Below are 22,068 nucleotides of genomic sequence, written 5' to 3' on the forward strand. Positions count from 1 at the left end.
GTGTCAGTCCTCGATGTGGTTTCTGTCCTTGTCTGCAGAAGGCAGCCAAATGGGGCTAGGCTTTCTGTGAGCCGTGCGTGGGAAGGCGCGTTCCACGTGTAAGTGTGATCCCACACGGGTGTGTGAGCGCGCACGGTGTGCTCACAGGTGCGCGTGGACCTGTGCTCTAGGGGTGTGCCCGTGGACGTATGTGTTCACCTGGGTGGATACGTGCCATCCATGTCCATTTCTAGTCATCGCAGCCCCTTCGAAGGCTTTTCAAAAGGCAGATTTCATGGGCAGATGATAGCAACCTGATAGAAAAAGTGTGAGTACAGGGAGTTATAAAAGCCACGATATCCAGAAGAAGTAATTAGCAGCAACCATTACTGAGTAGTTATCATGTTCCGGGCATTTTATACACGCTCTTATTTTATTTTTGCAACGACCCTAGGAGGTAAGGACTTTGTTTTCCCTAGTTTACAGATGAAAAACAGAGGCTCAGAAAGGTTAAGTAACTTTCTTGGGGTCCCAGAGCTAGGAAGTGGCAAAGCCAAATTTGGACCCAGGCAAGCTCACCCCAGAATTGGCACCCCAAGCCTTGCATCACTGCCTGTTTCTAAATTCTGAAAGTGTGTGCATGCCTCTGCGTGTGTCTACCTGTGTGGAGGGAGTCTGCATTTTCCTGGGGTTGAGCATGAGCACTGGGAGAAGGTGATTGGCATCCTGCAGAGTCCAAAGTTTGGCTTGTCTGTCATCCACAGCGAGGCAGACAGATATTGCCCAATCCTTGCTCTGGAGAGCAGGGCAGAAGTCTGATTCAGACGTGAATCAGGTGGAAATAGGCCCTGGGTGGCAAATGGAGCAGGAATGTGGGTGTGGTAGGCAGAATAATGCCCTCCTCTGCTCCCCAAGATGTCCACATCTTAATCCCTGGAAACCTGAGGATCTGTTACCTTCCATGGCAAGAGGGACTTTGCATATGGGATTAAGTTAAGAATCTTAAGATGGGGTGTAGACCAATGTAATCACATGGGTCCCTATAAGAGGGAGGCAGGAAGGTCAGAGTCACAGCAAGATTGGAAAATGCTGCGCTGCTGGCTTTGAAGATGGAGGAAGGGTCATGAGCCAAGGACTACAGGCAGCTTCTAGAAACTGGGAAAGGCCAAGGGAATGGATTTGCCTCTGGAGCCTCCAGAAAGAATACAACCGTCCCAGCACCTTGACTTTAGCCCAGTGAAACCCGTGTCAGACATCTGGTCTCCAGAACTGTTAAGGTAATAAATATATGTTGTTTTAAGCTGTTAAGGTTGCAGTGATTTGTTATAGTAGCAACATGAAACTAATACATGGGGCAGCTTCCCTGAGCCTGCTATTGGGCAGTGGGATTTCAAGGCCCTCCTGCTACTGTACTCTTAGCAGTACTGACTTAGACCCACCGGGGACAATCCTGTAGTTTCCAGAGACCTGGTGCAGCTCCATGTGTAGACAAAGTCTGGGGACTTACCTGCCTCATTCTGCCTGGACCCATTGCAGCATCTGAAACTCGCACTGCTCTGAGCATCTGAAGAGCTCCATTCTTATGTCCACGTGTTGTCTCAAAACGGGGGACGTGGAGCCTCCTCTACCTAAAGCCCCTTGATGCTATATCCCATCAAGACCCAGAATGGAGTGGGCCCTGCCCACCCCTCCAGCCTCATCTCCCTCCACCCAGCGCACGAGCCATGCTGAACATGTCTCAGGGCCTTTGCACATACTATTCCCTCTTCTTCCAAGTGCTTTTCCTCACCCTCTTTACTGGGTCAGCTCCTCTTTATCCTCAGGTCTCAACTCATTGGTCACTTCCTCGGAGGCCCCTTCTTGACGGTTCCTGTCCCTCTCTTCTGCATTCTCCTGGCTGCCTATACTTGTCCTTCAGAGAACTTACTATGAGCGTGATTATGATGATCTAGGTGATGAATTCAGTAATGCCCGAGCCCTCTCTGCAATGCCAGCTCCACGCAGGCAGGGACTCACCTGTTTTACTCCCTGTTGGGTCCTCATTGTCTACTTGGTACATGGCAAGTGCTCCATAAATATTTGAATGAATGAGTAGCGCATCTGCTTCCATTTGGATAGCAAGGTCAGGCCAAGTTGGGAATCCACTTCCCGCCACCTCCAGGGGGGTTGTCCGCTGAGGCCCAGAGGAGGAGATGTACCCTTTCTGGTGCTTCTGGGAGCATCCTGGGAAATGAGAGATGTCACGGAGTAAACAGCAGCTCCCCTTAAGCGCCCAGCCTGGTGATGGATATGTTTCCTGGATGCAAGGCATGAGTGGTAGTCATAAAGTTAATCGGGCATATAAAGACATAACTAGAGAGTGACAAGCACGTATGGTGTCCAGTTAATTGGGCTCTTAATGTGGACGCATTAGACTGGCAAACAAACCAGGCTGCTGATACAGAGAGGGGCTTCTCTTAGGCATGGAGGGACCTTCTATTTCAAGACACCAGGGGAAGTCTTGGTGTTTCAGCCTCAGGATCTGAGACTCCCTGACTGCTGCCTGTGGGAGGAAGCTTGAGCTGCAACTCATCTAACCCCTCACAGTAAAGTCTGGGAAAAGGGCCCCCAGAGAACAGAGGCTTTTCAAGCCTGTTGACTGGAGAGAAGATAGGATTCAAACCCACGTCTTTTAACCCTGCCTTACCTGCTCTCGATCTTCAAAAATGCACTTTCTCTTCTAATATAAAGGCAACACATGTTCGTGGTGGGAGGTTAAGGAAGCATAGGGGAGGCCACCTAATCAGGTGCTTGAGGAGGGAGGGAGACAGAGGCATTAAAGAAGGAAAATTAAAAAAAAGAAGGAAATAAATGTTACTTATAATCCCACCACCCAGTAATTCTCACTGTGAATATTTGGGTGTGTTTTCTTTCTAAATTTTTTTTTGTCTAGTACACATCATGAGGAGATTCAGATGAGCATGTTCCAAATCCCAATTCACACCCTGACTACAGTTCTACATCCTGGGTTTTTGGGGGGGTGTCTTTTTCCCCCTTTAACATAATAAGGAGAGCATTTTCCCATGCAGTTTGCCCTACCGCCCCCTTCCTTCCTTCAGCCCTTCCCGGAGTGTGGCCAGGAATTCACCAGCGTCAGGAGCATTCAGGGAGCCGCTCCGAAATTCAGATTCCCAGGCCCTGCCGCAATCCCACAGAATCATTGTCTGCATGCTGAACACTCTCCCAGGGTGATCTAGAAGCACTGTGAATTTTGAGAACCCCCCTCCCCGCCGTGCAGTGGCTCCCCACAGGGCTGCACACTCTAATACTGCTCACGGGGCTTCAGCAGACCCATAGCTGACGAAGTTGAGAGTCGGGGCTCCGTGCCTCGTGCCTCGGTATTCTTTTCGAAGGCTCCCTGGGTGATTGACATGCGCGGAGGGTTGCAGGCATCCTTCAGGATGCATAGAGCGTGCTCCTGCCAAGACTGGTAAGAACAAACATTCCTTCTGGGGTAAAGAAACCGAAGTGTTTTATCACCGGGATAAAGACCCATCTGTGATTTTGACTTAGCTTCCTGCAAAGTTTCACTTCTAAGTTTATGACCTTTGGCTGTGGCTCAATCATAGCTCAAGTCCTCAAGCTGTGGCAGCTGTCCGTGTTGAGGTCCTAGCACGGGAGGCCGCAGAGAGGGTGTCCTCATGAGTGGGCTGCAGGAGAGATCTTGGAGGAGCGACGAAGGTGTGCTCTTCCCAGCCCACGCGTGCTTCTATGCTTATTGGTCTCGGCCAAATTCACAAATAACGAGGGTCCCCAAGCTGAGACATCTGAATAATGATCTTAAATCTGTTGTTTTTCCATGCCATTTGCTCTACGATAGGAGCTAATGAGACACTCCCCGTACAAGGCCTGTTGATGGGGCCTTTCGGCATTTAGGAGTGAACAGTGCAAGGAACAGGCATCTGGGTGGAGGCTCAGAGTGTGGGTTTTGCAAGCGGTGAGTGAAGCCGTGGCCTTGATTTTCCAAGAGGAGGCAGGAAAGCCTCTAAGCCTCCTGAGCAGAGCGCACTATAGTTTAAAATTGGGTCATCTGGCCTGGGCTGTCTTCCTGAGGCTTGACCTGAGGCGGGAAGCCAGGAGGGTTTCATGGAAAGCAAAGATGATTTCCTGACCCAGAGAACTAGATACTCACCCTCGCTGAACAGCCCCAGGCCAGCCTCTCACCCTCTCTGTGCTTTGGGACCTGCCCTGCTAGAGTGAGAAGAATAAAATCTAACCATTTCCTGGCTAGGGTGGTGGATGAAGGAAGAAATCGGTAAAATAGGAAAGTGTGTACAATAAGAATGTCACCATGCATTTACCATCCCCCGCCTCCATCAGCTCGCCTCATTGTCTCATAATATTTTATAATTCTGTGGCATTGAAAGGCATCCTGAGGGGCGCCTGGGTGGCTCAGTTGGTTAAGCAACTGCCTTCGGCTCAGGTCATGATCCTGGAGTCCCGGGATCGAGTCCCGCATCGGGCTCCCTGCTCGGCAGGGAGTCTGCTTCTCCCTCTGACCCTCCCCCCCTCCTGCTCTCTCTCTCTCATTCTCTCTCTCAGATAAATAAATAAAAAAATCTTTAAAAAAAAAAAAAAAGAAAGGCATCCTGAAGTTTACCTGCTCTGGACAATTTCAGGCCATTTCTTTAAACTGCAGCTTTCCAAAGGAAATCTAATTCAACAGCCTAAACAAACAAAAGTGATAATGCAGACATGCTGTGGGTGAAGGAGGGTTTTCTGGACCCTCAGAATCACCCCCCACCCCACCACTACAGTGGGTGGCCCCTAAACTGGCTCTAAGGAACCCTGGGGTGCCATAAAGCACAGTTTGACAACCACCGATTCAGCGTTAACACCTTCTGTTTTACAGATGAGGAAATCGAAGCCCAGAGAGGCAAAATCCAGGGCCAAACTGCAGATTTCTCAACCCTACATTGAAGGCTTTTCAGGGAAGCAAAATGATGGGGCAGCTGTTGGGTGTCTTGTCCCAAGCTCAGGGAAGTGAGAGGCAGAGGGACAGAACCAGCCGGGGTAACGGGGCGTGTGTAACTTGGTGCTTACCAATGACTGAAGGTCTCCCTTGGTGTGGGGACTGCAGGGGCGGGGCGAGCCGAGTGGAGATCAAACAGTTCAAGAAGATCCCCATGGCTCTGCCCGACACAGAGCAGGAGGGTAGAATTACAGTTAAGAACAGGGACTCAGGACATACTGTGCCTGGGTCTGGATCCCAGCTTTCTCCACCTCCCCGCTGCGTGACTTGAGTAAATCACTTAACCTCTCTGTGCCTCAGTTTTCCCACTTGGAAAATGGGCACAAGAATAGTGCTCAGCGTATTGTGCTGTTGGAAGGACTCATTAAGAAGATCCAGGTGAAGTGCTTAGGTCCGCATCTGGCACATGGTAAGTGCTCTGTAAACAACAGCGACTGTTATGATAGGTGTTCTGAGACCGTGGACTGGGGCTTGCACCTGGTGACTGCCCCCACCCATCATCCTATAAAAACAGTTTCTAGGGAGAACCCAGGGAGGGAGAAGGAGGGAAGAGGAGGAGGAGGAGGAAGGAGAGGGCCGCCTCTGGCTCTGCGCATCCTGCCTCCCAAAGCGCTCTGTCCAATCTGGGTCACAGCGGAGGCTCTGGAGCCTGCAGGCAGCTCTTGGCTCGCCCTGGGGCAGAATGGCTCTCCTGCGAATGAAGCACAAAGGGAGAAGCTGCTATTTATAACATTGCTAGTCAGAACACTTTGCGGGGATGGCAGGAGCGAGGAGGGCCTGTGGGGAGAGTCCGTATCAGGTGGCTGCCAGGCAGGGCTACCAGGGACCTTCTAGAGCCTGTGATCCCTGAATTGCCTCCCAGCGGTTCTCATGCCCCTGGTGCCCGAAGCTGGAACCCGGCCTGTGGAGGGGGCGGGGAGGGGGTAGGGTCCAGCTCCATCCTGAGAATGGGAGCAGGTGTGCTAGGGATGGGGCTGGAGAAGAGCCAAGTTGAAGAGCAGCTGCAAGTAAACTTTGAGATGCCCACGAAGACATCCAAGGGAAGACAATTAGATAAGGTAGACAATTAGATAAACAGAGATAACGGGAGATTGAAAGTCTAGAGAAGGTGCTTAGTCCGCGGTCAGTAGAAGAGGTGGGAGATATGGGACATGGGTCTGCGGTGGTCTGAAAATGTACCAGAATTTCATCTACGTGTGCCTTTTTCTGGGGAAGGATCCAGCAGTTATCATCAGACACTCAGGAGCCCACGACTCAGAGAAGGGTAAGACCATCAGCCTGATACTGTGGGAGATGCTGGTGGTCCCTGGTCCTGTAAGGCCCTCATGATTCTGTCTCTGCTTCCAGGCGCCTGGTGGACCGTCTGGAGAACATGAGGAAGAACGTGGCCGGGGATGGGGTGAACCGCTGCATCCTGTGTGGAGAACAACTGGGGATGCTGGGCTCCACCTGTGTGGTGTGTGAGGACTGTAAGAAGGTACCATCACCCTCCTCTTCCCTGCTTCCCTGCTCTTCTCATGCACAGAGCTAGGCCTGGGCTCAAGCCAGCCCTGGGGGGCCCTGGGTCTTGGGGATGGAGCTTCGATCCTGAAGGGTAGTTGCCAGCATATGATTCCTTTGGGGGTGCTCCCATGCCCAACTATCTTCTAGGCAACCCTGATTCTGGTTCCTCTCCTGGAAGATGCTCTGACTCTTCTGTCCCCTTGGAGCTCAGCTCCATCTAGAATGAACTTGGGAGCCTGAGGTAGGACTTGAGCTATGATTGAGCCTCCAAGTATCCTGGTTATGGCTTAGCGAGTTATGTGTCAGGCTCAAGAGCATGCCAGGCAGGTGTCTACATCTGTGTGTACATGAAAGGTTTACCCAGCATCCTCTTACCCTGGCTTAGAAAGCCCCTCTCCAGCCAAGTTAGAGCCATTGGGCTTCTTGAACATTCATTCTTGAAGGCGAGTCTCCCTGTGCTCCCTCCACCCTGCACCCTCCCCTCAAGCTGTTGGCACTTGATGATTCCAGGACACGGATACAACCGCCCTTGGGTCTGCCCAATTCCCAGGAAAGGAATTCAGGGGAACACCTGAGCTGGAGACATCCATAATGTCACTTGGCATCTCCTGCTTGGAATCCCCCTTAACATTTAGAGTACGGTATTGGGGAAAGTTTATCTAGGCTAAAACACTTAATCTGCTGCAGTCAACCAGATAGTGAAAATTTCGTGACCTGTTAGGTTTTCCTTTTTGTCTTGACTGCCAGGCAACTCAGCCAAAAGTATAACATTCTAACCATCACACAGTCATAGCTTTTATACAGGTAACTTTCTTCTTGGAGAGCTGAACCTGCAGCCATAGGCTATGTTAGGTCAGATTCATGCAGGAAAGAAGAAATAATGAACAAATAAATATGTGACCTCTCCTCTTGAAAACTCATGTCAGCGATCTCCCCTGTGTGGACACTGAAAACTCAGACCCCACAGGGACTCTTGGAGAACTTAGGAGAATTCACTCATCCAGTACCGGGGAGTGACTCCAGTTCTTGTTAATGGAAATGAAGACTCAGATTGGAACTTTAATCCTAACTGGCCTTGGTCATGGGAGGGAGGTGAGAAAGAGTTCAAGCTCTTTACATCCACCAAGAGAGAATGGGGCTCAGTTGCCACCCTTCCCAACCCCTTCGCCCTGATCACTGGCAGCTCAGAGCCTGGCATATCTGAGTGTGCCCTGGACTATATTTTGTCCCCAGAATGTCTGCATCAAGTGTGGAGTGGAAACCTCCAGTAACCGCCCGCATCCCATGTGGCTCTGCAAAATCTGCATTGAGCAGAGAGAGGTGAGTCGATTGGTCCCATCTGGCTTTTGGGACACCCTTCCTTGTTTGGGGCACCCTTCCTCACTGTAACCAGGGAAACCGGGTGGCAGTCGAGGGCTGGGGAACCTGACTAGGTATATGTCCTAAGGGATTGGTAAAAAGGAGCCAGCTCAGCGGTGAACACTGGCAGAACAGTCCATGACGTCTGAAAGAATTTCTTTTCTCCTGCTTCCGTGACTCTTCTCTTCCTCGAAGTAGGGAGCACACCATATTTAAGAGGTGGAAGACTTGGAGTCCACTTACTGTCCTTCCACTCTCTCACTGGGTAACCTCATACCAGTTCATCACCTTTCTGATACTCAACTTTCTCCATCAAGAAAATGGGTCTACTCAGGCCCTGCCTACTGAGTGTTTGGGGATATTGTGTGAGTCAAGTAAGAATTGTGGCAGGCTCCGTACTGTGGGCAGGGAGCAAAGTTAAAAAGTGGCACTCGTGAAGGCAGGACTCTTAGTGATTGGCTGCCGTGTCTTCATCCTCTCCCTCTCTTCCCCTAGGTGTGGAAGCGTTCCGGAGCATGGTTCTTCAAGGGCTTCCCCAAACAGGTCCTCCCACAGCCTATGCCTATAAGGAAGACCAAGCCCCAGCAGCCTGTCAGTGAGCCTCCTGCCTCTGAGCAGGTCGCCCCTGAGCCCAAGCATGCTGCCCGAGCTCCAACCCAAGGTAGGACAAAACACCTTCTCCTTTTAGGACCAAGAACAGATCTTGGCTAACTGGTCTACCCAGAAGATGTCCTGACATGATGTCTTATGTTTCTACCCAGCTGGTGAACAGCCAGCCTCTGGGCTTGGGTTTAGGAACCCTATATCCTCTGCACAGCTCACCATGAACCCTTATCAAGAGGGTAGCACAGGAAACCAGTATGGAGCTTCCTCAAAAAGTTAAAAATAGGGCTACCCTACAATCCAGCAGTCACACTACTGGGTATTTACCCAAAGAATACAAAAACACTAATTCAAAGGAGTACGTGCACCCTTATGTTTATAGCAGCATTATTTACAGTAGCCAAGGTATGGAAGCAGCCTGTGTCCACCAATTGATGAATGAATAAAGAAGACATGGTAGATATAAATATAGATCTACACACAATGGAATATTATTCAGCCATAAAAAAAGAATGACATCTTGCCATTTACAACAACATGGATGGAGCTAGAGAGTGTAATGCTAAGTCAGTCAGAGAAAGACAAATACCATATGATTCCACTCATACGTGGAATTTAAGAAACAACAAACGAGCAAAGGGAGAGAGGGAGAGAAACCAAGATAAGACAGTCTTTTAACTGTAGAGAACACACTGATGGTTACCAGAGGGGAGGAGTGGGGGGATGGATGAACTAGGTGAGGGGGATTAAGGAGTGCACTTGTCATGATGGGCACAGGGTGTTGTATGGAAGTGTTGAGTCACTGTATTGTACGTCTGGAATGAATATAACACTTCACAGTATATTGTAATACAGTAACACTATTGTATAATGGTGGGATTAAAATTAAAACTTTTAAAAAAAGAGAGGGTAGCACAGGAAACTCTCCAGCAATGCCAGGCTGCCAAAAGCTTTCGTTGTCATCCCTCATGGAGTATTTAGAGGTACAAGAGATGGAAATTAAAATTAGAAACTGAGAGACTCTTATCACCACAATACACACTGGGGCCTGAGGGTGACTTGCTGGGAAGGCCTTCCTTGTCCCTGCAACTTCTTCTATCAACCATCTCCTGTATCTGAAATGGTACTAATTAAAAGTGAAAGATGAGTAGAAGGGAAATTACCAAAAGAAAATTACCACGGCTATGGATATTATCTCTCTTATTCAAGTATTACTATTAATTAGTAAAATGACGATAAAAGGGAGAGGCAAAAAAGTAATGCAAACGTATTTTAATTGGTGAGACCAATGGGACTGACCTCAGAAGAGGCCCTTGTCATAATCTCAGTTAACACTAAGTGATAAAATCTGGTCTGAACGTCAGTTCTGGAGTTGAGTGCAGGCAATGCTTCTGAAAGGTAAGTTGTAGCTAAAGGTCTCAAAGGTCAAAATGTCCAACTTTGTCTCCCGTGAGATGACTTCTAAAGGTGTGCAGTCTGGGGCCTGGCACTGAAAAGGCATCCACCAAATGCTTTCTTCCTGACATGGCCCAAGCAACGTCTATTCCTTGCAGAGAATTACCGAATTTTCAATATATACCGTGTCCCCAAGGAGCCCCCAGTGTCACCCCAGAACATCCTTCTTCCTGGTTAAGCTTTCCCCCCTGTAGCCTGAGAAGACTGCACAGCCTCACCATCAAGATCTAGGACATCTGAGGGACGCCTGGGTGGCTCAGTCGGTTAAGCGTCTGCCTTCAGCTCAGGTCATGATCCCAGGGTCCTGGGATCGAGTCCCGCATCGGGCTCCCTGCTCCGCAGGGAGCCTGCTTCTCCCTCTGCCTCTGCCTCTCTCTCTCTCTCTCTATCTCTCATGAATAAATAAATAAAATCTTTAAAAAAAAAAGATCTAGAACATCTGAGACCAAGAGGACCTGAATCTCAGTTCCAGCTCTGCACGTCGCCTAGCCCTCTGAGACTCTTTCCTCATCTGTGAAATGGGGTTAATAACTCACTGGGTTATTTTGAAGATTAAATGAGATGCTAGATGGGAGGTGCTTTGCGGAATGTAGCACTTAGTAAATATTGACCAATATTAAATAATGTTAAAGACACAGACACACACATAAATAGTATGAATTAGCTTATCAGATATACTCTGGACAAAGCAAATAACCCCAAAACTATGCTTGATATAACACCTATTCATATCACTAGAAAGAATTAACATCACCAGCATTGAATAGTGACACATGAAAAATTATTGGTAGTAACATCCAGTGCTGGTGAAGGTGGGGGAAATGGATACTTTACAAACTGTTGGTAGGACTATGAATCACCTCCAGCCTTTTGGAAAGTGTTATGGCAGAATTTATTAAAATTTGAAGTGTACATGCCATTTGATCTGGCAATCCCTCTCTGGGAATATATCTAACAGCAATAAAAGGACCAATATAAATAGATACATGTGTAAGTATATTTATTGTATCATTATTTATGGTAGCAGAACCCCTGGAAAACCCTAAGTGTTCATTAATGGGATTGTTTAATGGATTATGGTATAGCCACACCGTGCTATATTAGGCATCTTTTATAATTGAACGATGGAAATGTATATTATAGATTTGGAATTATGCCCACGATAGAAGCTTTCGATATTCTTTTAACAAACCCTTACTGAACACCCAGTGAGTTCCAGACTGTTCTGTGCCCTAGGAATACAGTGTTAAGTGGAACAGACAAAATCCTTGCCCTCACACAGCTAAAATTGTCCTGGGGAGAACAGATACTCAACAAACAAGCACGGGCAAATACCATGTAATACCAGATAGTGATGGTGTCCGGAGGACAGATGAAGCGGGTAAAGGGGACAGACGTGCCAGGAGGCTCCATATTGGACAGAATAGTCACAGAAGGGCTGTCCAAGGAGCTAGTATTTGGGGGGAAGGGTAGAGAGGGCTCATGGAACATTTGGGAATGTCACGTGCAAAAGGACTTGAGGTTGGAGCATGCCTGGTGAGTCCTGGCAAGTGAACAGAGAACATTCTAGAACAGTTTGTACGATCATTGGCTAATAATCCCAATTTGTTCTTTTTAAAGGCTTGTGCATGCTCACACATGCTCGTGCACACAAAGGAAATCATGTGAAATAGTAAATGGGAGCTACCTCACAGGGGATGTTGGGAGAGGAGACTTCCAGTTCATTTTGTAAAAGTTCTTAAGAGTGGTACTGGGCCCCTTTGTGTGTTCCTTAAGCGAGGGCTCTCCAGAAACTGTAAAATAAGGACTCCCCATCATTTCTCTCTCTCTCTCTCTCTCTCTCTCTCTCTCTCTCTCTCTCTCCAGGTGACACTGAAGACAGGAGGGGCCCAGGTCAGAAGACAGGTGGGTTCTGCTGACTCAGTCTTCTATTTTGGGACAGGAGCCCTTCTATCCTTCTATCCCATCCCTCTGATGCCCTTTCTCCATTTAACATGTTCTTTTCCCTCCAGGTCCTGAACCGGCCTCTGCTCCCGGGCGAGGAAGCTATGGGCCTCCCATGCGCAGGGCCTCTGAGGCACGCGTGAGCTCATCCAGCCGGGACTCAGAGAGCTGGGACCACGGCCACAGTGGGGCTGCCAGTGACTCCAGCAGGAGCCCAGCAGGTAGGAAACATGGGCAAATCCAGACAGGCTTCCTGGATGAGGAGAATCCAAAGGATTGGGGGTGACAATGTTTTAATCCATGTATTCATTCAGTATTTATTGAGCATCTATTGCGTGCCACATTCCGTTTTAGATGTTGGTTCTAGTCTAAGGTAGAGGAAAGACAACTCAGAAACAATTCTGACTCTAGACATCCATATGTTTGGTTATACCCATTTCCTGCTCTAATGCCAAATGTCAGGAAAACGTAGGGGTTTTGCCTTCCTCCCTGGAAGCCCTGAGGAAAATGCAACTTGCCTTTGAGCAAAGTCGGGACACTTCCCTCTCACAGACCCACCCAAGTTCTTTGTTCTCTTCCTTGGCCAGTGGCCTCTGCTGTCCGTGAGGATGGGGTGGTTCAGCACGACCAGGATGTCACTCATAGCTGCTCTTGGCTCGCTGGTGCTCAGCACCTCTGACTGCACTCATGGGGGATTTATTTGCCAAGAGTGCCCACCGTGGGAGTCCTTGATTCCTGGATTTTGGGAAAAATGTCTACTGGATGGGAGAGATCAAAGCTCCCTACCTCCTGTGTGAGCCCTCAGAGCCACTTCATTTCCTTTGTAACAAGGGGATGAGACTGTGTCCAAAGTTAGATGGGCTAAATATTCAGGTCCCATGGTGACCTCTGGCTTCTCTTCTTCAATAGTGGGTCTGTAGCTTAGGCCCGTAGTCCCTCTTCTTCTTGGCGAGAGGGCTGGGCCCATACCTTGTGCTTAATCCACTGTGCACAGCCCCTAATGAACCTATGATTCAGATTCATAGAGCAAGAAGAATTTCTCAGCTCTGCAACATCATATGGAATATTTGTTGTGTACTTACTATGTGCCAGTGCTGGGCCAAGCTCTTCGCGTAGAACATCTCATTTAATCCTTGTCACAACCCCAAACCCTGTTATGAAGACCTCTATGCTTCCCATTTCACAGATGGAGAAACTGAGCTCAGAGAAGTGATGCCACTTGCCCTAGGTCACACAGCTGATCATTGGTTCAAATGGAAATTAAACCCATGTCTATCCAACATCAAAGCTTGTGCTTGTTTTTCTCTTCCAGAGGTGAACTTTTTATTGACAGTGCTTTTTTTAAACATCTTTTTAAATGGTGGTAAAATATACTTAATATTAAATTTACCATTTTAACTATTTTTAAGTCTACAGTTCAGTGGCCTTAAGTGCATTCACAGTGTCATGCAACCATCACCACTAACCATCAGCAGAGCCATTTCATCCCAAACTGAAACTTTTACCCATTAAACAATTCTGCATTCCATTTCCCCCCCTCCCCAGCCCCTGGTAACCACTAACCACTAAGGATTTGCTTATTCTTGACATCTCATATAAATAGAATTGCACAATATGTGGCCTTTTGTGACTGGCTTCTTTCACTGAGCATCCTGTGTTCAAGGTTCATTCATGTTGTGACTTGTATCAGAACCTGAATTCCTTTTTAAGGCTGAAAAATATCCCCTTGCATGGATAGGCATTTTATTTATCCATTCATCTGTTGATGGACCTTTGGGTTGTTTCCACCTTTTGGCTGTTGTGAATAATGAATGTTGGTGTGCAAATATCTCTTTGAGTCCCTGCTCTTAATTTGGGGAGGGTCTATACCTAGAAGTAGAATAGCTGGATCATATGGTAATTCTATGCTTAAGTTTTTTAGGAACCACCCATCGTGGGTTCTACAGCAGCTTCACCAGTTTACATTCTCACCAGAAATACACAAGGGTTCCAGTTTCTCCACATCTTCACCAACATTTGTATAGTGTGTGTGTGTCCATCCTAATGCATGTGAACTGGTATCTCATGTTTCTTTTTTTTAAATCTTTTTTTTTTTTTTTTTTTAATTTTTTTATTCATGAGAGACAGAGAGAGAGAGAAGCAGGCTCCCAAGGAGCAGGGAGCCCGATGCGGGACTCGATCCCAGGACCCTGGGATCATGACCTGAGCCGAAGGCAGATGCTTAACCATCTGAGCCACCCAGGCGCCCTGGTATCTCATGTTTCTGATTTCCATTTCCTTGATGATTAGTGATGTTGAGCATCTTTTCATGTGCTCATTGGCCATTCGTATATTTTCTTTGGAGAAATGTCTATTCAAGTCCTTTGCCCATTTTTTTAATTGGGATGTTTGTTTCATTATTGTTGAGTTACAGGAGTTCTTTATATATTCTGGATATTAATCCCTTTCCAGATCTATGATTTGTCAATACTTCCTCCCATTCTGTGGGTTGCCCTTTTGCCCCATTGATAGTGTCCTTTGATGCACAAAAGTTTTTAATTTGGGGGCACCTGGGTGGCTCAGTCGTTAAGCGTCTGCCTTCGGCTCAGGTCATGATCCCAGGATCCTGGGATCGAGCCCCACATCGGGCTCCCTGCTCGGCGGGAAGCCTGCTTCTCCCTCCCACTCCCCCTGCTTGTATTCCTGCTCGCTCTCTCTCTCTCTCTTTCAAATAAATAAATAAAAAATCTTAAAAAAAAAAGTTTTTAATTTTGACGAGTCAAATTTTTCTTTCTTTTGTTTTCTGTGCTTTGGGTGTCATGTTCAGTCACGCCAAAGATTGATTGATTGATTGATTGATTGATTTGAGAGAGAGAGAGTGTGCAGTGGGGAGAGGCAGAGGGAGACAGAGAATCTCAGTCTCACGACCCTGAGATCATGATCTGAGCCAAAACCAAGAGTCAGACGCTCAACCAACTGAGCCACCCAGGCGCCCCCTCTTTGATCCATTTTTAGTTAACTTTTGTATATGAAGCCTGTGCTTTTAAGCCTCCGTATTATTTTGCCTCTTGAGGGAAAAGACAGTCACACAACATTCCTGAGCCAGATTTGACCCTCTGTCCCTCGAGAGTCAGTGTAAATGTTATTGCCATCTATGAAGCTTCTAGCATCCACCTGCTCCACCTTGAGCTAATTGCTCCCTCCTCTGAGTTCCCAGAGTACTGACACCCAGCTCTAATTAGCGCTTGTCACTATCTAAAGCATATTAAAGCCAGAATCTCTTTCCCTGAGAGAGCAGTAGAAGACGGGGGATCGGCAGATCCATGTACCTTAGGTGCGTGTTAAAAGCACTTGTTCTCAAAGAATCCAATCAAGAAATGGGCAGAAGACATGAACAGACATTTTTCCAAAGAAGACATCCAAATGGCCAACAGACACATGAAAAAGTGCTCAATATCGCTCGGCATCAGGGAAATCCAAATCAAAACCTCAATGAGATACCACCTCACACCAGTCAGAATGGCTAAAATTAACAAGTCAGGAAATGACAGATGTTGGCGGGGATGCGGAGAAAGGGGAACCCTCCTACACTGTTGGTGGGAATGCAAGCTGGTGCAGCCACTCTGGAAAACAGTATGGAGGGTCCTCAAAAAGTTGAAAATAGAGCTACCATATGATCCAGCAATTGCACTACTGGGTATTTACCCCAAAGATACAAAAGTAGGGATCCGAAAGGGTACATGCACCCCGATGTTTATAGCAGCAATGTCCACAATAGCCAAACTGTGGAAAGAGCCAAGATGTCCATCGACAGATGAATGGATAAAGAAGAGGTGGTGTATATATATACAGTGGAATATTATGCAGCCATCAAAAGGAATGAGATCTTGCCATTTGCAACAACGTGGATGGAACTGGAGGGTGCTATGCTGAGCGAAATATGTCAATCAGAGAAAGACATGTATCCTATCATCTCATTGATATGAGGAATTCTTAATCTCAGGAAACAAACTGAGGGTTGCTGGAGTGGGGGGTGGGGTGAGAGGGATGGGGTGACTGGATAATAGACACTGGGGAGGGTATGTGCTCTGGTAAGCGCTGTGAATTGTGCAAGACTGTTGAATCTCAGATCTGTACCTCTGAAACAAATAATGCAATATATGTTAAGAAAAAAAAAAAAGAAGAAGAAGAAGGTAGCAGGAGGGGAAGAATGAAGCGGGGGAAATCGGAGGGGTAGACGAACCATGAGAGACGACGGACTCTGAAAAACAAACTGAGGGTTCTAGAGGGGAGGGGGCTGGGAGGATGGGTTAGCCTGGTGGTGGGTATTGAGGAGGGCACATTCTGCATGGAGCACGGTGTTATGCACAAACAATGAATCATGGAACACTTCATCTAAAACTAATGATGTAATGTATGGGGATTAACATAAGAATAAAAAAAAAAGCACTTGTTCTTTTCCCCATTCCAGACCTACTAAATCAGAATTTCTGGGGTCAGGACCCAGACTCTGCACTTCTTAAGCAAATTCTTCAGGTGATTTCTGTGAATGCCAAAGTTTGAGAACCATTGCTCAAGAGCCTGAAAAGTTAGATAAATGAGTTTGGACGTTTCCCTGAAGGTGCTAGGGAGCCACAGAAGAATATTTGAGCAGAGGAAGGGCCAGCATCTTGTATTTTTATATCATACACACATCGCACAGGTATGGCAAGTCAGAGCCTATCTGGTGGCCCTGAGGTTACTCAGAGGGGTCTGGTGCTCTAAAACACAGACATGTCTGTGCTATCCTCTTTGTGCCATCTGCAGAAGGGATGATTACAACCCTTCCTGATCTGCTGGAGCCCAGATGCCCTTGCTGTATAGTAAAAGGCTCAGTCATGCCGGCAGCCCTCAGTCATGAGCCAGACTAAGCCCCGGAGGGAATTCCATCAGGAGTGCTGAGGATGACTTGCAACTCAGGTCCCAGATCCTCGACAAGAATCAAGTCAGCTCTGTGTTTCCCATTCAGTAATCCTGACACTTCCCAGTGCCCCGTTCTCCGCAGATCTGGGATGTGGAGTTAGTGCTGTGGAATAAACCAAAATCATCCCGACTTTTCTTTAGGCTACAGAGGTCGTCTGGGCATCAATATCCCTTTCATGTTGGTATACCCAAACTCCAAAGGCCACCTGCACCAGGAAGCTGTTCCCATCCCCCCAGCCAGAGGTCGCCTCTTGCCTCCAACCCCCGTGATGTTACTTATTTACCTCAATGACCATTTCAGTTCAGTGTCAAGGGCACAAACACCAGAACAAAGACTGTGTGGGGTCAGATCTCAGCTCTACCACCTACCAGCTGTGCATTCCCATTTTACAGATCAAGACACCAGGCTTTCAATTACTGTAAAATGGAAAGAATGACAGTAATCAGTCTTAGCTCATGGGGTTGCTCTAAAGGATTAAGTGAACTGAAACCCCACAGTGGTACTTGTACAGATCTTGGAGCAGAGTCTGACATGCTGTGGGGGCCCAGTGTGCACAATTATTCACTTTCTACCTCCTGGGGCAGGTATAACATAATAGCTAAGGACAGGGATTTTGGAGTCAGATAAACTTGGTCGGAGGTCCTAGCCGCTTCCAAGCTTTGTGACCTTGGGCACACTTAACTGCCATTTTCTCTATTGCAAATGGGGACTGTAATACCACACATGACGTCAAGTTGTGAGGGTTCTGGGAGGTGATGCTCATGGCCTGGCACATCTGAAGCACTTAGTGGGTGTTGGCCATTGCTGCTGTTTTATAAGCTCATTATCTCAGTGTCTATCTCCTTCCTCTGCCTGGGCCATGCACTCTTGGAGGAATTAAGATGGTTTTTGTCCATCTTTGCCTAGGAATTGGCACTTGGCAGACATTCAATGAACACTTGTTGAATGAGTGAGTGAGTGAGTGAATGAATGAATGAATGAATGAACAAGGACCCAAATGAACAAACCACAGTGCTACTGCAGGACCTGTAGGGCTTGGTAGGCTCCCAGCCAGAGGTGGCAAAGCACCTTCTGTCATTAGCATTCAAGCATCTCTCCAGGGACAAAGAGCTGAATTCAGGAAAGGTGGGATCCAGCCCAGTGAAATGAGAGAGGACGGGGCTTTCTTCCAGGAATGTCACACCTTCTGGATGCCAGGAACTGCTGTGTACATTATCCCCTTTGATCCCCCAGTAGCTGTGTGGGAGACCGTAGCGCTTGATGGTCTCAGGCAGACTCTGGAGACAAAATGCCTGAATTCAAACCTTGGTTCTGCCACTAGCCAGTAAGGAGACATTAAGTGAGCTCCTTAGCCCTCTGTGTCCAGCTTCCCCATTTGTAAAATGGAGATAATACAGCGCCCAGTTCATGGGGTGTAGAGATTAAGTAAGTTCTTCTATGTAAAGTCCCTGAAACACAGAACATGGTAAGCATTAAATAAATGTTAACTCATTATTATCCAGTAGATAGAGCTGTTGCCTCCATGAGACATCTGAGGTTCAGAGAGGGTGAATGACCAGCCCAAAGTCACACAGCTTATACAAGAAGCTGGAGGCAGAGCTAGGTCCATGTGAAGACAGACCAGATTCAATAATAATAATATTTACTGTTTACTCCATGTCAGGTGCTGTCCTGAGCCCTTTGCTTGTATTGTTTCATAGCATCTCTACCACAACCCTAGGTAGATACTATTATCCCCATTTCGCAGATGAGGAGACTGAGGCCCAGAGAAGACAGGTCCCTTGCCCAAGTTCACACAGATGGAGGCAACATCATGAAACCTTTACTTTTCGACCCCCATGTCGCTGCTGTGACCTGCATAGGGGATCTGAATGTTGCACAGAGAGAAGGCACGGAGGGGAGGAGAGGGTCTAGAGGAGCTGAGGGTGTCGGGGTCCCACACTCAGTTCAAACCCAGAAGGCATTGCCTCGTGCCAGCTGACCAGTTCCAGGCCCCCTCCTGCTTCCACTCTGTGTGCACACGTGTGGGTGCATGTGCGTGCACACGTGCAGAACATGACAGGTGCTTTCCTTTCCTTTCCCCGGCAGGTTTGCGACGGGCCAACTCCGTGCAGGCCTCCAGACCCGCTCCCGCCTCCGTGCAGAGCCCAGCGCCGCCTCAGCCTGGGCAGCCAGGTACCTGCCGCCCGCCCGCCCAGACTGTCACTCAGCTGGGACCCCGGTGCCTCCCATCCTTGCTTGCAGAGCCTGCCGGGCTTTCTGCAAAGCCACAGCCACCACCAAACCCTCAGCTCCGCGAAGCCCCTGAGAATGAGTAATCCTCCGGGTGGGGAAGCCGGGCACGAGTGAGACGCGAGTCCCAGACCCGCCTTGACAGGGCTTCTTCGTTCCCCACTGCCCCGCCTCAGGCACTGTCACTCCCTTTCACAGTCCTTACTTCATGCACCTGCCGCCTGCTCTCTTCTTCACATCTTTCTTCAAATTGATTCACTTGAAAAATGCAACCGAGAGAACTTGCTATCACAGACTCTGTCAAGGAAGTGCTGGGGACAGATGCTCCCGGAACAGCAGTGTGAGAGTCAGGAAGAAATGGTGACCAAAGAGATGGTAATATGGGAAAATCTATACAAATATGGATTGCATAAGACAATAGAAATAATGCCTAATCGGTGCAGTTAACATTGTGTTATTTTAAGAGAAACCTTATATATATATAATAATGGCATAAATGAGAAACTGGTATTCCATGCCCAAAAGACACCCAGCAGTTTGCTAGGGCTATCCTAACAAAATACCACACACCGAGTGGCCTAAAAGTACAGATATTTATAGTCGCACAGTTCTGAAGGCCAAAAGTCTGAAATCAAGGTGCTGGCGGGGGTCGCTCCTCCTGAAGGCTGTCAGGGAGAATCTGCTCCGTGCCTCTCTCCTAGCTTCTGGTGTTCCACACCTTCTTGGCCGGTTGGTGGCATTCTCCCTGTGCCTTCACATCGTCTTCCTTCTATGTACATCTCTGTGTCCAAATTTCTCCTTTTTTGTAAGGACATAGTCATATGACCTCATCTTTACTTGAACATCTGCAAACACCCTCTTTCCAAACAAGGCCACATTCACAGGGACTGGGGGGTTAGAACTTCAGCATCCTTTGGGGAATACAATTCAACCCATTGCAGGGGGTAATTATAAAAAATTAATGCAATGAAAATAAAGCCATGCAGTGAGATTCTCAGTATGCTGGCCTGTTGAAGGTTCTGAGCCCGAGGCCTGTTCTTTTCTGCTCAAAGGGGAAATTCACAAAAGTTAGAGAGGTGTTAGAGACGAAGTAACACCTAAATGAGACATTTCCATGATGGAGTCGGTATTGACAGGCAGTGGAAACTGCAATGACTTTCTTTCTGTGTGGTTGAATGTTATTCCAAGCCCCCTCCCTGTGGCTCTCCCCTGCATCCCATGCTTTGGCGAATGTAGTTGTAAGGAATCCACTGGACCAGGAATGACCCCATAGCGATGGTGGGCTCAAGGCATAAACCTGCCTGTCACTTCACAAACAATTCTTACTCCATTTGTTCATCAATTTCTTAACAACTGGTGAAATGCAAAGAACAGGTATAGCAATCCCCATTTCACGGAGGAGGAAGCTGAGGCCCAGGAAGGAAGCACTGGGGCTTGAACCCAGGTCTTTCTGACCTCAGAGTCCCCCAGTGGGACCATTCCTGCATCCCTGGGTACCTGCTGCCCCCAGGCCTGTGTCCACACTCCTGAAATGAGGGCGGGGCGGGAGACAGGGAAGAACACCCAAATGATGCCACCTTCCCTGCTCTGTCCCTTTCTCTTTCTCCATTCAGGGCCTCCCGGAGGCAGCAAACCCAGCCCTGGGCCCGCAGGACGCTTTCCAGATCAGAGACCAGGCAAGTGTTCCTTTCTTCCCATACCTGTCCAGTGGGCACCCCTCTTCCTGTGGGAGAGCAGGAGCTGCTAGATCTTTGTCCCCCTCCCTGCACCCAGAGACTCATCTGATGAGCTCTAAGGGGCCTCCCTAATTCCAAAATTCTAGATAGTCCTCACTAAGATTAGATAGCTAGAAAAGGACAGCACGTACAGTGGTTAAGAGCAGAGACTGCCTGGATTCAAATCTGGGCTCCTTTACTTCCCAGCTGTCAAGTCGCTTAACTTCCCTGAGCCCCTGTTTCCTTATCTCTAAAATGGGAACAACCTCACAGAATTGATGGGAGGATTAAACAAACTAAGGCATATAAAACCTTAGCACATGACCTGGAATGGATTAAGATCATGCTAAGTGACAGTGCTTCTTTCCTATGATGTATATGCATCGTCATCGGTTACTAGAGCTATGGCTCCTTCATTGCTTTCTAGCTCACCAGGTACTGTTTTAAGTGCTGTACATGTAGCAGATAATTTTTAAAATAATAACTACTAGTTTTAAGCACCCTCAGGTATTATAATTCCCATTTTACATGTGAGGAAACTGAGGTTCAGAGACATTAAGTAACTTGCCCCAGGTCGCACAGCAGAGATCAAACCCAGGCCGTCTGGCTGCAGAGCCCACACCACTGATCAGTACCCCATGAGGTCTGTTTTGCCTGCATCTGAATCAGCTCCTGGGAATTGTTATAAGACACGGACTCCGAGGCCCATGGCACTGCCTACTGAGTCTGGATGGGGCCCGAGAACCTGCATTTTTGCAAGCTTCCCTAGGTGGTTTTGACAAAGGCAACATTCAGAGGACCAGTGAATGACATGATGCATGATGCACCCCACCCCCTCCCCCGTCAACTGGATGTGCTGATCCTCCGTGGCTGGGCTGGGGTGGTACAAGGCTTGCCGAGCACCCGGTATACAGTAGGTGCTCATCACTAATGCAGTGCTGCAGCAGGGCTGTGGTCATGACACAGAGACTCAGATGCCTCTTCCCTGCCCTCGCCCCATCTCCCCTGCAGAGGTGGCCCCCGGCGACTCTGGCTATGCTGGGGCCACGGCCCTGCCGCGGGAGGAGAGAACGGGGGGAGTTGGGGGCTACTCAGCAGCTGGAGCCAGGGAGGACCGAGCGGGCCCCCCTCCGGGCCCATATTCCCAAGCATCTGCTGCTGCCCCACAGCCTGCCGCGGCCCCTGCCCGCCAGCCCCCACCCCCGGAGGAGGAGGAGGAAGAAGCCAACAGCTACGATTCGGATGAAGCAAGTAGGTGGCCCTTACAGGAGGGGTGTCTGGGGAGAGTCACTTCGGGGTGTCATTCCCGGGGAGAGAGGAACAGC

The 22,068-nt window shown here is 48.3% G+C and overlaps 1 protein-coding gene across 2 annotated transcripts in view; it reads left to right on the forward strand.

The window, feature by feature from the left end:
• Positions 1-22,068, forward strand: part of RPH3A (rabphilin 3A) — a 65,005-nt gene that overhangs the window by 22,279 nt on the left and 20,658 nt on the right. For both annotated transcript variants that reach the window (XM_035017466.1, XM_035017467.1), the window contains 8 exons: positions 6,338-6,467; positions 7,727-7,813; positions 8,348-8,513; positions 11,777-11,815; positions 11,923-12,075; positions 18,885-18,971; positions 20,642-20,704; positions 21,755-21,994. In XM_035017466.1, the coding sequence (XP_034873357.1) occupies positions 6,338-6,467; positions 7,727-7,813; positions 8,348-8,513; positions 11,777-11,815; positions 11,923-12,075; positions 18,885-18,971; positions 20,642-20,704; positions 21,755-21,994 (965 nt within the window). The remainder of the gene's footprint in view (positions 1-6,337; positions 6,468-7,726; positions 7,814-8,347; positions 8,514-11,776; positions 11,816-11,922; positions 12,076-18,884; positions 18,972-20,641; positions 20,705-21,754; positions 21,995-22,068) is intronic.

This window comes from Mirounga leonina, unplaced genomic scaffold, assembly GCF_011800145.1.
Source record: "Mirounga leonina isolate KUSES-001 unplaced genomic scaffold, KU_Mleo_1.0 Mir_171, whole genome shotgun sequence".
NCBI lineage: Eukaryota > Metazoa > Chordata > Mammalia > Carnivora > Phocidae > Mirounga > Mirounga leonina.